The sequence below is a fragment of the Ixodes scapularis genome, unplaced genomic scaffold (assembly GCF_016920785.2).
Source record: "Ixodes scapularis isolate PalLabHiFi unplaced genomic scaffold, ASM1692078v2 ptg000890l_1___fragment_3__unscaffolded, whole genome shotgun sequence".
Taxonomy (NCBI): domain Eukaryota; kingdom Metazoa; phylum Arthropoda; class Arachnida; order Ixodida; family Ixodidae; genus Ixodes; species Ixodes scapularis.
This window is the reverse complement of record NW_024610065.1, coordinates 142,178-159,008: the sequence shown is the minus strand read 5'-3', so window position 1 is coordinate 159,008 and position 16,831 is coordinate 142,178. Positions and strand designations below refer to the sequence as shown.

Below are 16,831 nucleotides of genomic sequence, written 5' to 3'. Positions count from 1 at the left end.
AAGCTGAGTAGGCATGAAAATATAGGGTTCTCAATTCTGATTGACGTCGCCAATTTGTTTTTTTTTCTTCTTTTTTTTATATATTATTTTATGCAACTAGCCTGATTTCAGTCGAATGTTCACGTTCAGGTGATACACTACATGTCTGAAGGTTTGAGCTGGTTCCTGAGGCGTCTATGAGGCTGTAAAACTCAAATTGAAGTAATCACGCCTCAATACTAGTGAAGTGTGCACTAAATGTGGGCGATGATTTCAAGAGATTGTAGCCCATGTTTGAGGAACACTAATACGGTCCCCCCGCCCCCCCCCCCCCATTCTAAATTCAACTCATCATAATGTTCAGTGGTGTTTAATGGCTACTTGATAGACATTCTAGAAGAGTTTTTGTTGTTCAAAACGTTTAAATTAGGTATAGGAGGGTACGTCGCGGCTGGTTGCAGGCCTTGCCGCGAAGGGGAAGAGGAGAGGAATATGAGGGAGGGGAGGGGGGAGGGAGAACTATATGAGGCCGGCTACACAAGCCGTTCTGATGTCAGCCAATAGCGAGTCGAAGACAAGCTTCCTTGCTTCGTTGGGCCTGTTGGTGCCCTCCAAAAGCCTCTAGCGTCTTGGGTCGGCTCGCAGGGCTGAGCTTGACTAGTGTAGCCTCCCATTCCTGCTGCCTTGTAGAGCACTCCCACAGCAGGTGATGCGGAGCGGCGAGAGATGCTGAAGGATGGTCATTAGAGGCTGTATGGGGGTAAGGCCCAGATCCTTTCGGCCTAGACCTGAAGTGGGGCTCATACCGCAACGGTCAGAACCGTTGCGGTACTAACGCCACCTCACCTCAGTAGTAGTATTATGGGAAGCAATTGTGTGAACACAAAATAAACACCCACACAATAGCAGTGAGGCACCAAAGCCCCTCATGCTAGTCATCGACGTCCCCCTTTCTCACGTTAAATAAAATATAATAAACAGATGGGTGAGCTCACCTCTTTTTTTTTTGCGTAAACACTGCAAGAGAAAGTGAACGACTGAAATTTCGCTTCTGCGATTAGAGCAGCTGTCCCAGTGAGGCACACTGGCGAACGAAACAATATAAACAATAATTTTTACGATATATTATTACATTATCTCTTTTAAAATCTTTCTAAAGCATGTGAATTCCATTAATGGACCATCCTAGTTCGCTTTCTGTGTATGCCTGCGTAGAGAACCGAAGCCTCAGGAAGTGAGCAACTTTCCCTGCAGATGTTACGTGGTCAAGGTTTCTAAGACACTTAATGACGCTAAGTCCGAGGCCAGCCTTGCTAAGAAAAATACCCCAGGGAGATATAGTCACCTTCGAGGCAGTGACTAACGCGGAAAATCAGTGAATCAAGACTCTGGCCTCGGTATATGTTAAACACAAAAATGTCCAACTTACAAAACTGCAGCAAGTTTCACAACAAGTAGCATCAATATGCACCTTAATGTTAACATGTGTTCTTTAGCTTGCCAAATTCTCACTTCCCACGTCAAAAAAAGTTTAATCATGGAAATAAGCAAAGGTGGAGTATTACGCAATGGCAGACAAAATTTTCAGAATGAACATGAAAGATTCGAGTTCTTAGAAAGGAGCGTGACCATCATAAGCCACATCATGCGGGTCCTAAAACTGTCGCTGACTTTTTCTCGCCAAGCTCTTGGGCGAGGCAATCCTTGCAATATAAGAAATGAAGCTCGCGTTGAGTGGCATGGCTGAAAATGTGTTTTGAACTGAACAAACACTCTGCGCTGCGACACTGAGCTTGATATTTGAGCTGCTTTTATGCCACGCTCGGCGTTACTGCCAAGACGTTTTTTGTTTAGTTCAAGACATGTGTTCAGCCTCTTCACGCACTGGACTCTTCAATTGGATCACTCGAGTGCTTTGCGGGAAAAAATAGGAGCGCCAGATTTTTTAATGCGTACGAAGTGAGGAGACTCCAGAACCGCACTCAGGACAACTCAAAAGACCTACGCTAGTTTCTTGTACCTACGAGAAAGCTCTTTTTTTTTTTTTTTGTTATGATCGCTTCAAGTCCAAATGAGATTGGGGCATAGCCGATGAGAACGCCGAAGAACGAACCGCCCAGCGAAAAATTGTCAACATATTAGGCAATGTTCCGCGTTTCTGAAGTTTTCGGTGACCTTTGAAGGCGAAGGTACTTCCATTCAGTAAACAAGTATGATTATTTTAATCTTCCTAAAATACGAGGTAATCTTTTTTCTCTCTCACAATCTTCTTCTCTAAAACGTAAAACAACAAAATAAATGATGATTAGTTATATGTTTACGGATTAACAAATCAACATCTTGTCAATAATTGTGATGATTGCCTCAGTCAAGACTGATTTGGTATAATCACAGATAGATAAATAGAAACGCAAGACGTAGCTTTTTATGTTCGCAATTTTTACTTTGTAGTGATCCTTGGGCTCTAACGTGCCCCCAAAAACTTCACAGTTCGTTTCATCGCAAATACAAATTACGCTTCGCCGAACGCTCAGTTTCCCCCCAAATGTAACGCTATCAGTCCGAACCAGGTGACAAACTTTCAACACCAACCGTTATATTATTAAACCGTTAAAACTCATCTTTTAATAAGTCCATTTGGAAAATGGTGTTCGTTTTTGCCCGATTTTCAGTGACTGGCGCCATAGAGCTCCGTGTATTCGTGTGCACTGTCGGCCGCCACTTTCCCATTGCAAATTTAAGAAAATCTCGTATAACGTGTGAATAAAATAACAGTAAGCGCTGAAAATTTGGATCTGGTTTGGACTGCTCGCGCTCAGTTGAGCTAAAAATGGGGGTTCGCCGATGTCTAGTTAATTTTCTCGCTGAATAAAACCATGTACATTTTTTTTTTTGCACGCCCTCTATTGAGCTGCTAATGCCGCATCATATTTGCTGGCGGAATGATAATAAAAATATTGTGAATGGGGACGCCCTGTATTTCTTAGGCTGTCAGCGACTAAAGCGACCGAAACACGCTTACTAGATTGCGTACGCAATTAACCAACTTCAGCAATGGGCAGACGTCAAAGCGGGATGCGGAATTGCGAGGTGTGGTGTTGGTAACCACCTGTAACCATTACAGACAGTACTTGTAAAAAAAGCGTCCTACACACAAGGCTTCAAAATGATTCTCAATATGCTTGCAAAAACGTGTTTCGCAACATCCGATCGCGAAGGAACGGCCAGAATCGAGGACTCATTGCCGCTGCTTTAGGTACTTAAGGAGCCCCTCCTCTTCCTAGCCCTGATTAATTACTTGGGCGCCCCACGTGTTCTTGTACACGCGCGTTTTCCTGCGTTGCGCCAGGTCAAGCAAGTGCTGTTCAAGCTCAAAAACAGCAAACAAACATATAGCAAATTACTTCTTGTTTGTGAGCGTCCACCTGAGCCCAGCTCTAACGCACAAACACATGGTTGTGGTGAAACCCGTTCGGCGACCAGGCTTTTCAGGAGCGCGATAGAGAACAAAAAGGAAAGAGTGGGCGAAGTCTTTAACAGATATAAAAAAAGATCACTGATTCTGCGAGATGAGGCCTACAGCCAAGAAAAAAAAGAGAAGGAAAGATATGGTAGCTGGCCCTGGGGACCGCACCATGTGCGAGGTCTCCCAAAGCGTTCTCAAGTGTCTCAGAAACTGGACGCCTTAAATACGGCTCCGCTGGTAATGAACTGAAGAGATCGTAATCCGCGAGATGGCAATCCCCTCAGCGCTGCTGTTCCTGATGTTATCCACGTCTTGCGCACTGACTCAAAATGGTGAGTGAGTTTTCTACACAATAGACAATTCGTGTAGCCTGTGAAATTTCATATTGAAGGTTTTAGGTCTGTAAGATAAACATGAACATTCGGATTCTCGCTGTTTGGACGTGAACACCAGCGAGATCACTTTTCATTCTCAGGTAATTTTACGCTTTAAATGATTGACTTTGTAAACCAACTGAGGATCTATTTTGAAGATAGCTTTAGCTTAGTTTGTTATTCCATAAGATGGAAGAATGCCGGATGCGCACGAAGGTGGCGAAAGTAGTCACCAGAGTGTTAAGATACATGTATGTGGCTCTTTTTTTCCATAATTTCCGTATTATTTTGTGTCGCCTTGTGTATATTACCTTGTAGTACCAGCGTCGACGACGGATATCAATATTAATGGTCACTATCGAAACCTAAGAAAAGGGTAGGCACTAAGTAACAGCCCCTCATTGCCCACTGGGCCTTTGATGGTTGAATAAATCAAATTAATGAAAATAACTACAACGTGAAAGCTCAGTATTTCTGTTGACCTTAAATTAACACTGAAAACATGAATTCCGCGCCGGACGGCGTGAAGTAGAAATAGTGCACATAACAGTGCGTTGAAACCAGCCAACTACATGGAAACGTCGCCTGGCAAGTTTTCCTCACCGTCGCATCCGCGTACAGCCCGGCTTGCCTCTCGGACGGCATTTATTATTGCGGCCATTGAAAGGCAAACTAAAGTTCCGCATCGGTAAAACGGGATAGCAATCAACGTTTAGATTGGACCTCAATGTGTAAATATTTAGTTAGTTTAGAAACTTTCCGGGTTGTAATGTTAGGTTTCTCGGCATATTTGAATGAGCCAATAAACATTCAAGTGTCCTACTGTTTGGGTAGTCCTTCAAGAAGGGGAAATGAGGGTCATCACATGACGATCTAATGATTGCGTTTCGGTTCACAAAATATAATAATACTCTCAGGACGTCTTTCACATATTTAGAATTTCAGCGCGGATTACATTTTTGATGGCCAGCGATGCCTTGTCAATCGTATGACTTGCTACGGATAGGCCAATCATTGGCCTTGTTCTGCACTCCTCGGAAAACTACTCTCCCCTTACACGTGCTGTATATTGTAAAATCGTTGACCTACAATTTTAAATAACTTATCCGATATTTGAAAGTACAAAGAACAACGTTACACCAAATCAGTGTAAGAAAACGCCCTGAATTATTTAGACAAAGTGAAGTTATCCTTTAATCCATAGTCGCGCCTGACGAAGAAGCCGAACAGGTTTTAAAATGGGTGGCCCCTGATTTAGGGACTGGTTGGTCGTCCTATTTTAATATTAAAGTGAAGTCAGTTTAGACTATTTTGAGCAGTTAAAAAAAATGCCTGTAACAAATCAAGTTGGTATATTTCGGGCAATACATTTTGGAGAGTCGATTGCTGCGCTCTGCGAAGTCGGCTCAGTGAATGACGGAGTCAAGGAAATGTTTATATACATAAAAATAAAATTCAGTTTGCAATGTAACAGTGAACTTGACGTTTTAAAATGCTAAAGTAAGGCTCCGTTTCAGATCTAAAACTTTATGATTATGTCTAAAGATAGTTACAGGTTTGTCAATGGGCTTAAGTTGCCTCAGTGTCAAATAGAAACCGAATTTCCCGGCTACGAGTTTTATTTCGACACCATATTTGGGCAGTCTAAAACAAACGCCGGTAAGTACATACAATTTTACTGTTTCTGCTACCCGAGGAGCACATTCTTTTACCATTTTATATTTCCAACCGCCCATCAATTGTTTCAAATTATCCTTTTTCCTTCGGACAATTGTAGAGTACGGAAACGAGTTTACTTGGAATATTTCGAATCAAGATTCTGTAAATGCATTAATTTACGCGATGTGTTCCGAATACAAATAACCCTTTAACATTTTTATGCTTTTTATTTATATACTTTCTTACCTGCAAGAATACCTGAGATGACATCATCAGTATTTGCAAATAAATCAATAATAATTTACATTAGCTTGATGATGCTGAAAAAAAAACGTGGAAACACGGATTGTGTTGTGAATGAGCTAGAGACGGCTATGTACGTGTGACGCTTTGTGACCTCATGAGGTCATATGATTGTGACACGACATGACGTCATGGTGCAACGTAATGTCACAACGTCACTAGGACGTCACTGAGGCGTTATAGTGACGACACTGTCACGTCCAAAATACCTCATATGAACTCCCGACGTTACGGTGACGTCTTAATTACGTCCTGACGTCACGTTTACATCATAATGACGTTATGATAATGTCGTCATCATCTTTTAAAGACGTTATGACGTCATGTTGACGTCACGGTGCCACGTCACGTCATCGTCGTTTGTGACGGCTCTTGGTGGTTCCTCGTGATGGTTTGCCAAGGCGGTTCTTAGCGACGGTCTTCTCGTAAGATTCAGTTCATAAAACACATTTTGTGCTACTAATTCGTAAACTAACTTTGAGCATTGAAGATATTGATTCTTTGATAGTATGTCGAGAAAGTAAACGAACGAGCATTTTTAGAGTTAATCAGAACGTCCAAGAAAAAATTATTTTTTCTATTTCTTAGAAGTCAAATTTTTTTTAAATCTTTTTTAACGATATTCAATTTTTTTTCCGGCTACCCTTCTAGTTCCTTCCTGCGGTGTTCCCAAAGTGGAGCCTCAACTCGAGTACGAGGACCGCATCTTAGGAGGAGACACAGCCGTCCCAGGCAGCTGGCCCTGGAACGCGGCCATCCACACCAAGTCCAACTTCAGGCCTGAGCAGTTTTGCGGCGGAGCTTTGGTCTCGGATCGACACATCATCACAGCCGCGCACTGCGTCAGGTATGTCTTACAAGGCCGAGCTTATTGTCACCTTACTCGGTTGCGAGCAGAGAGATCGACTATAAACCATTAGCTAAACTATGGTGCTTGAATCGAGTCTCTGATGGGCGTCTTTTACCAAGTCCTTATTTCTTGGTGCCTCGTTTTCTGCCTGATGGCGTCATAGAAGCCCCACGCTGTGGCCTGCCGCAATCCTAGCGGTGGCACGGCAGCTTAGGTGCAGGCAGCAGACGCACAGCTCCTCAGCTGCCGCCATTTACGCCCGACAGTCGACCGAAGCAGAGCAGACACGAGACTGGCCATCGCAAAAAACAGCGACCCTTGCGTCCACCCTTCTTTTCCGACAGTATTTCCACAACTTTTGATAATTCTCTGACCTCTGCCGAAAAACCGGACCGACTGACAAGCACGCGGAGGCGTTGGGCTTATATGTACCGGGCAGGTCCTTCGGCAGGGTTCAGATCCCTACGATCGACAGCACGACATGCAGGCTCCTGGGACGTAATTTCTTCCCACTTCAGAACCGATTTCGATGGATGGGAATAAAAGGCGATAAAAACATCAATCCAAGCCGTGTCCCAGTTACCGTAGTCGAAGTGGTACGGACTCTTAGGCTCCTCAGTACGCTGCAATTGACTATAGTGCATTGCTAGTGGAGAATGATTTCGATATTCCTACTCATTAGTTGAACTGAATAATACACTAACGATTCTATGTGCTTCGAGTGTATCATGGAGAAATATGCATTTAGGGTTTAAGTGCATGTTTCTTTAGAAAATAACTGATACATATGTAGAGTAGATGACACCTGTCAATAATTGTTCTAGATTTGACTCACTCACACGCTACACTCTATCGTTAATTCCGCGTAATATTTTGAGGAACTTCAACTACTGCATAGCACCACGCAATTCATTGGTATGCGAAGTATACTATATTGGGTGTCTTGTTTTTTTAGATTACTTGATGTATATAGTAAGAGTGCAAACAACTTTTTTGTAAACATATTAAGACCTACGTCCTATGGGTGTAGTATATAATTCCCGATGCGTCTTAATAAAAAGAAAACAACACTTAACAGAAGTGGATTTTCTAGTTATTTAAATGATCGCAACCATTCGTAATGCTGTATTCAAGTACTCAATATGCAAACATGAATTGTCGACTAATATAAACCATCTAGTCCTTAACTACGGCAAACCATTATTTACTAAGATTGAAGCCATTTTTGTACGACCTACAGCAGTCGGTTGTTGCGTTTGATCTTTTGGATAGTAAGCAAAAATTAATTAAGAAATGTAACTGCCCAAATATTAATAGTTGTTTCTCAGTGCGAAAAGCTTTAATATACAAAAATATCGTGTGATCAACCACAGTGCTTAACGAACCCGAGAGTCGAGTTGCTTTAATGTACCATTTAGAGTGAACAAGTTAACCGGGTTTGAGCTATACTGAATATTAAACAAAGAAAATAAGCCAGAAAATAGTAGTGGATTCCTTGCAATAACCTACATCCGACAAGCTCGAAAGTGTTATGTGATATACTGCAGGATTTATATCGAACATTTTTATGACAGTTTCTTTGTGTGTGATATTAAAAAAAATAGACAAAACTTAACAACCAAAGTCTGACCAAAAATATTTCTTTCATTGCCTTTTTTACAGGGCACGACCCTCACAGACAATCCGAGTTCACCTCGGTTCCTACAAGAGGACCTTCCTCGACAGCCGAGAAGTAGCTGCTGACGTTCAAGAAGTCTGCCTTCACAAAAATTACACGGGCCACGTAAGTCACACTTTTGCCAGACCGTTCTTGAGTAAAAAAATGTGTGCGCATATGAAAAACACAAGTGCAAGTGATGTACACAAACAATGTTACAGTGTTGAAGGCCGCACGATACATCAACTGTTCTCGGTTTTCACGAGTGGGCAAGACATTGGAAGGTTTTGGAAGTAATGCGCTCTTTTTTTTTAAAGTCCTTCAAGGTTCCTACAATAACATTATTGAGTATATCCAGATGAATACTACTAAGTAATGTGACGTTACTGCCTCCTGATTTTGGTGTTCAGGGAGCAATCACCTAGTTTTAGTTCATATACGCCACATATCTCATTTGCGAAACGTGCCCTTCTACTTCAATTTTTTTCTAAAACTATAGTCTACAAAAGAAGTGCCACGGAATTCAATATTACACTGTTCTTTAAAATGGGGTTAATAATACTAGAAGCAGCAAAGTTTGTTAAAAAAAAACACTCTTCAGGGTGCAGATAACTGTCTAAAGCTAATTGTGGTGACATGCCTGATGCATACTCAAAGCGTTTTGCCCTAGCGGCCACAAAGCATCTCCAGGAAACCGTATCTGTTAACTTGTATTTGAGTATCAAGGGTGAGTCTTTTTTTAATGGTAAAATGTAATATAGAGCGCAACATTTTATCAAAACTAGTTTATCGCAGAGCCTAATGTATTACACCTTTGTAACCTAACTGTCTCAATATTGTAGAATACCAATTCAAAATTTAACATATCACAATTAAAACAGTTCTGCTCGAATACTTTTTATTTGAAATAATTCGGCGCAAATGCATTTCCCTCTTCTGGAGATTGCATGTTTAACACTCCGTGAAATCGTGTTACCTCGAAACAAGATACAGAATAAAGTTGTTTTTCCTTCAAGATTACTACATCAGGAAATTTCTCGCAAGGCAAGATTAACTTATTTGCTCGTACTTTAACTAAAAAAATTGTCATCTTATTTTGGCCGGAGCAAACCCACCGTTAAATCAATTGATGTTTGTTTTAGAATACGATATTTCATTCACTACGCTCGTTTTTCAATTTGTTCCGTTCATTAGGAAATATGAGAATGTTCTGAAAGTAGTACAGGTACTATACCACTAACAATCAAGTTGCGGTTGTCGCGATCTGGAAACTCCCAAAACAAGGCATGCTTGATACCAAGAAGAGATGGTTGTTCATAAAATGTGTCAGTAATCATTCCGCCACATGCAAGACAGATACGATTCTTAAATTAAAACTGGCTTGCGTTGTGTAAATGTACACGCGCAAATAAAACGTCATGGCAAGAGAGGAAACGCAGATCACCTTAGAACGATACTTGGATCTTGTAATTAGCCAAGGCCTTGGAGTTTCAGACACCTGTGTTTTGGAATGTGGAGGTCAACGTAACATAGATCTCGCGACTACCTTGTCTTGCCATGCAAGGCTCTGGTGCAGCCAGTTCAAGGGCTGAGCTCGTCCTTGTACGCATGGAGCTAATGATATAAAGAAAACCAATTATACGCCCTAGGGCTTAATTACTCTCTATTATTGATACAAGCACACTTTTTATGGGGTTTCAATTTTGATACCGATACAACCACACTGAATACATTCCAACCAGGGTCTCAGCAATTTCTTGGCGTAAAGGATGACGTATAGGATGACCTATAATTCGAGCCAGCGTTACAACAGAAGCATATGCATTTAAAATAAAGCTAATACCCCCTCCCCGCTTTTATTTGTAAAGACTACATTTTTTGTTTACGGTTCTAAGCGATGCCTTTATAGGCAGTCCTAATATACCACTGAAAAACGTATTTTTTCCATGCAGAACGACATTGCCATCATCACGCTTAAACGGCCCGTTAACTTTACGGACCACATCCTACCAGCGTGCTTGCCGACGAGCGGCGAAGCAGTAGAAAGCGGCACAGTGGGCTATATCACCGGATGGGGAATTAATGATCGTAAGTGCTTTAATACATCTGACAGCTAAATGCATGGTCTTGAAACATCCTACGCTGCTGAACATGTGGCGCATATCAGGGCAGTGTTATATCACTTTCTAATGCAACACGTTAATTGTTCCTTATTTTTTCCTAGTAAACGTCGGCTTATCACGGAAAGCATATGGTTGTAAAATAATTTTAGGGTTTTTCATTTTGGAAGATTGTGCTTAGGTTATTTGAGCTGCGGCTTATAGATGTCACAAGGTTAGTTCTGCAGGCGTTATGACGTGACCTGCTAACGTGTTTTCCAATTTCATCGTTTTCTGTTCCAGCTAAAGGGGTGCACGCCTCACCGACATTGAAGCAAGTAAAGACGCGGTTCCTGAAGCCACAAAAGTGTTCCGTCGACTTCAACCTGACCATTCCAGGCACCACAATCTGCGGCACGCACGAGTACGGTTCCACCTGTGAGGTAAAGGATCTAAATATGCGCGCACACTAACCTCTCAGCAAAACACACGTTAGGTCAATTACTGCGATTTAGAAAAATCGCCTATGAAACAAACATCGAGCCCAAAAAGGCAATTTGGCCTGAGAATACTAAAGCGCCGGATTAATTTTGTTGACCATACAAGTACTGTCAAGTTGGTACACAGCGCGGCACTCTTAAAGCAGACAAACTGCTAGTTTTTTTTCCTTCTTCCTCTTAAAATTGAACAGATGCTATAAACACTATTAGAGGAGTTAAAAGTCCTCGTTCAGGGCGGTAACCTCGTTGACAAACTTTTATTCTCGCCAATACTCTGTCCAAGTAAAACGCAGAAAAGTGCCGATGTCGTCTTTGAGTGTCGCGCAGTGAGTGTGGCCCCTACGAATGTGATAGACAAATCGGGGTGCTCGTGTTCCCACGTGAAAGGCAAAATAAGCCAAAGAATGGCCAGGCTTTGCTCACATACGGTAGTAGCACCAATTTCATGATAAAAGGATGTTGGTACTTTGGTAAATCTGATTATTTAGTGCTTTAGGAATGAGTACAACAAATCATATTTGCGCCTCGTCACACTGCAGATTGCGATTTTGAGTCAACCCGTTTCGACGCCTTGTCGGTCGCTGGACAAGGCCCAACTTTATCGGTCCAACGCGTATTGTGTAGAGAGATGAACAAGCGACTTTTTAAGTGAACTCCATTTCATTCTGAACCCTTTTCGGCGTGAAATTTAGTATTGTAGATCTACCAGCGCGCAGAAAGTCCTAGATAAAGCAAATGTGTTAGTGGAAAGCTCAACGGGTCGTCCGTTGTTGTTTTAAACCATACTATGCACTGGGCAACTGATACATTCGAGATTGCTTTGTCAACTCTCAAAAAACCCAAGTTCCTTGGGCGGAGCCTGGGCCCGAGTAAACTTCTGTTGCCAGCGTGTCATAACCGCTTCTAACATGCGCTCACCAAATCGCTGAAGTTTAGACTCTATTTTTCTCTTCCCTAATACGCACGTTCATAGCTATTATTTTTTACACACAATTTTGTACTCGAGTGTTTCCATCACGTTATTTAAATGACGTGCTCTAGAACGTCTTACAGCACTCTCTTGTGTGTGCGTGTATGTTTATATTATAAATGCCTAAAATGTTCTGGTGTCAATACAGACACATTTTATTGTAAGTGCCTCACGTCGTGAATCCCAGTGGCCACATTAATATTAGCCGAGTTTCCCGTGTCAATTTTTTACGTTAAATATGCAGACACTCACACGTGTGCAACACGTTGTGTTGTCGATCAGTTTACCATCCGCTTGACTCCCTTATGCAAAGCAATCTCTTTTTTGTGTGTGAAATACAGGAGGGATGTGCATTCAAAATGGATTTCACACACTCTAAGAAATTTGAAGCGTCTGCTTTTCCGCAAAGCACTTTGAAGAGCTGATTTCTGATATCTACGGAAGCAGCTCAACGAATGACGATGTTGCAAATCAGTTTAAGCAAAGCAACATAGTCTGGGCAATGACATTGGATAAGAAATTTCATGCTCAATTACAGTTAGAATGTTAATAACTATTACAATTACAGCGCAGACCGGGTCTTGAGGTCTTAGCGCGTGTTGACCTTTGTCATTTGCCGTAGAATGTAGCGACTGGTTCCCTCATGTGCATTGCAAGTACGTAGACACCCTTGATTTCTTGGGGAGCGCGATGATTCTCAAATGTAAAGCAGCGCTCAATTGCACCCGACAGGGTGACAGCGGTGGACCTGTGGTGCAGAAAAAGGACGATCGTTGGCTTCTGCAAGGTGTGCTGTCGGGAGGTCCCCATGTCTGCGGCGACAAGAAGTACCCCATGCTCTTCACCGAAGTGTCAAGTTTTCTGGAGGAGTTCATCTATCCGTTAATGACAGCAGAAACGCGGAAAGAAAAGGCACTTCTATGTTCACTTTTATGACGAGGCGATGCGATGAGTGTGAATTGGTGACGGAAAGGGGACCTTTCTAATATTATATGTTGCTCGACTGAATGGCAATAAATGTCGAAATAAATAGGACACTTGTACATACATACATCATACACTTTATATGGTCGTTCGTTTTCCTCGTAATTGGCTCCGATGCGGCCATTGCGGCCAACCACAAACTGTGATTACACTCAGAGTGTGGTCACCGAGGTTTCGGGTCAAAATAATAATACATTGTTAGATTGAATTGTGATACTTTCGAGCACGATTGAGGGTTTTTCTTCGAAGGTGCTGTGTAGACTGACACAGTGTCGACAAACGAGTCCGCATTTGCCCACACCACGTGTCGGCAATGCGCGTGCGCAGAAACAAGACCCGCGTCAAGTGATACGTCTACGCATGGGCCGCCTTAACAGCAGCGCCACGGCAGCTGCGTGACGTCGCAGATGCGTGTTGCTGTATTATTACCTGCTTCCTTCCTCTATTGATCTTGATTTCTTTAATAAACCCAGGATAATTGGCGTCTAATAGCAAGGCCCGAGGCCCATACCAAAAGTCCTAATACACCTAACAATAAAACCTGTGGCAATGGGAGATGCACACACACACATACACACACACAAGAAAGAATAGTAGGCACACGCGCTTAGAAGGGTGGAGTATGAAAGGTGATGAGGGAGCGGTTCAGAGAATGCGAAGGAAGTGTCTAGCGTCCCTACTATATTCCTTGGGGTTTGTCTCCCCTGCCAGGACGATGGTCGTTTGCGTGTTTTGTGGTGAACGCAATAGCTGCAGAGTTCTTATAAGAAAAGATTGTCGGTGATGATCCGCACGTGCCAACCGGGATTGAAGTGCACAACAACAGGTGTATCGGATGACGCATGTAGCTCGTAAGTCAAGCTTAAAGTCACCCAGAAATAGCGGCCATACAAATATAGCTTTGTCTCTGTTGCCAAACTGCCTCATCCACTGAGTCTCCAACAAGCGTCATCATGCAGTGTGCGGTTCATCGAAGTAACCAATGCCATATAACTTCACAAGGGGAGAGAATCGCCGCACATACGACATTGCGCAAATCGACCGGCATTGAAATGCTGAAGTGCTGATGCTGTATTATTATTATTTTGAAAAATGTCTTTATTTACAAGTTTCTTTCTAATCTATGTTCTACTTATATTAGAAAGAGATTGAAAACTTCCTTCTTCATAAAGATTCGCGTCGAAGGCGGTGCTGCGACGGGCACCTCGGGCATGTACACTCACCAAGGGAACTTGGACGTAGCTTTGACGGCAGTCTTCTGATCACTTCTAAAATCCGGTTCTGTTCCGTGCAATACAATAAAATATTTGCGCTTGTGTACTGTTTCCCAATTGCGCATCGACTGCAGGACCCGCCAACGTCGACTTTTTTTTCGTCAGCGTTCTTCAGTACCTGGTTCTCAAATTCGACTCGGACTGCTGGGAAGGCGGCCGTTACGGTTCGGAATCTCCGGAGATGCACAGTAGCTCTCCAACCGTATCCGTTCCGTAGTGGGTTAACGTATTTCTGCACAAGATCACACAGGACCCCTCGTAATTGTAGTGCTCTAGGGTTTTTTCTTACGGAGTGTGGTCGCGATTTGCTCTTTGGCCTGTTGGAGGTGTAGGGACAAGAAATGAGCTTCCGAGCAGTGTGCTGCGCTCTCTCGTTCCTCTCAATTCAGGTATGACCCAAAACCCCAAAAAATGGTTACTCTGATTCCTCTGGATTTGAAGGTCGTCGGTCTTGCCCTGATCTTCCGGCACGTGTCTATGTCCTCCTTAGATTCTGTATCCATAAATACGTTTTCGGAGCCCTCTAGGGTTAGGAACTCGGCTTCCACGCAAGTAGGATAGATCTAAGTACTAATACACTACATCACGTACATTTTGCCGATTTCACCTCGTATTAACCTACGTCAACACAGTGAAAAGCCTTGCTCTGTTTCAGTATATCTGCATACTGGAGGCCGAGGATTATGGCACTAGGTTACTTCATGTCAATGTTAAAAACGGCTATCCCATTGCTTTACGTCGTAGCTATCAACGCACCATTCTTTTCTCGTGGCAACATAGTTGATTCATTAAAGCCTCACTTTATTGGGCTGAAGTGAATCCTTTTAATTGTTTTAGCTGATCTAATATTAATTAACGAAGGTATTTAAATGTATTTTTGTACTTTTGTCGCTTCTGTAGGAAAAATACTTTAATAACTGTGATCCAGTGTTAGTGTCTATGGAGTACCAGTCTATGTCATGGGCACATGCCGTGGCTACGTAATTTCGTTACTAACTTTTCTGCAAAAGATTAGTAAATTTGCGTACTGGAAAACCATATTTCTAAATAAATAAAAAGTTAGCGCATTTCAGAACAAGCACAACTTAATTATTGCTAATGTACATCAGTATGTTAGAAGTCGTTGTGTGGCAGTGATTCTGCCTTGAGGCTATTTTTTTATAACATGCGCGTCGCACTGGTACTGAATGAGGTGAGCATGTCCGAAATTTATTGCAGAACCTTATCGCCAACTATAAAAGTAATAAAGGTCCTACGTTTTTTTGTTGGAAAAGAAGCGCCGATTCCAGAAAGTTATCAACCCATGTTTGTCAGACAATTCATACTTGTTCAATCAGCAACGAAATGGGCTCGTGTGAAAAGGCGCTTAGCTTGCAACTTGAGCTATATCTTTTAATAAATAACGTCTCAAAGTGACACTTCTCTCAACAAGTGCCACGAACAAAAGAAAATAAAATAAACAGATCTAACTGCATAAACTTATCGGCGGGATTCATTCTTCACACACATTGCTATAAAAGCTACAAGGGCAGATAAAACACCCGATTTCTGTCTGATAGCGACACACGCAATGTCGCACGATAAAACGACTTATGACGCTCTAGCGATTGCTTCATATAAAGGACACCATATCACTAGTCGCAGGGCAGTTTTATCTATAATCGCAGGCGTGTAAGGTTCCCACATAAAAACATCTGCACGGCGGTAAACAAACTGCTCACGTGCTGACAATAGATTCAGGTTATGATTAAGAAACCTCTGTCCTGCATTTTTTTCTTTGAACTCCTGCTTGTCGCACTTGGACTGGAACTAGGTAAGCTCTATTTATCATTTATCTATTTGTTTATTGATAGTGTTAGCTTTTCGGGGCTGTTGGAGGAGTTTAGATGTACACATGAAAAAAAAAATTCTTACGCGTCGCACAATAATAAAAACGACAAACTGCACTCAAAGCACACGTCAGTATAAAAACAACTGTAGTAAATTTACACAAAAATAATTAAGAAACACGTGCTATATATGGATGACGTACGAAACTTGAACTCTAAGCGTAAAATATCGTCTACAGGGCGATTGCCAGTACACACAAATGAATAAATCACAATGGGAGGTATAGTTAACTTTCAATCTACGATTGACTCAATCACTTTTCAAACACGCCTGTGTTGACATTGTTCACTATTTCTGGATGCAGAGATTTCCCATCTAAAATATTGTTCCAGGGAAGCACGAATACATAAAACAATCGTCGTTCCGTTCAATTATCTTCAATTTCTACTATGGCAATGTTGGGTCAATGTTAACGTTCTTGATGGTGATTTTCGTGCTGACTATATGACCATGCATGTAAATTGCATACAAAGGGGCTAAATTTTGGTCAATTATCAGTTTAAAAACTTTGTCGGCGACGTTTGTGTTAAAAGTTATGTTAGTCGACGACATTCATAGCCTTTACTATGATATGTACCAGTGTGCTGCCGTGTCTCTTGAAATATTGTGTGAGTATAGAGCCATTTCATAATATTGGTTCGGAATATACACAATAAAAAATATTCTCTCTATATTACATACATCCATGAAAGAACTAATATAGTGACTGTGTCAATAAGGACATTCTTTGTTTTATTGCTACTTCCTATTTTTCAAAGTGGATCTATCCACATCCCCGATCAATAAACGCTAACATGTAAAAAACATCGGCCTTGTATCAGATATT

General features: G+C 41.9%; 1 protein-coding gene across 1 annotated transcript; it reads left to right on the top strand.

Annotated features, from left to right (window-relative positions):
* Positions 1-3,653: 3,653 nt before the first annotated feature.
* On the top strand, positions 3,654-12,844 carry LOC121834264 (chymotrypsin-like protease CTRL-1). The gene is made up of 6 exons (XM_042288015.1): positions 3,654-3,777; positions 6,433-6,628; positions 8,294-8,414; positions 10,241-10,376; positions 10,691-10,830; positions 12,590-12,844. The coding sequence occupies exons 1-6, from the start codon at positions 3,714-3,716 to the stop codon at positions 12,791-12,793; spliced, it is 861 nt and encodes a 286-aa protein (XP_042143949.1). The 5' UTR covers positions 3,654-3,713; the 3' UTR covers positions 12,794-12,844.
* Positions 12,845-16,831: the final 3,987 nt, after the last annotated feature.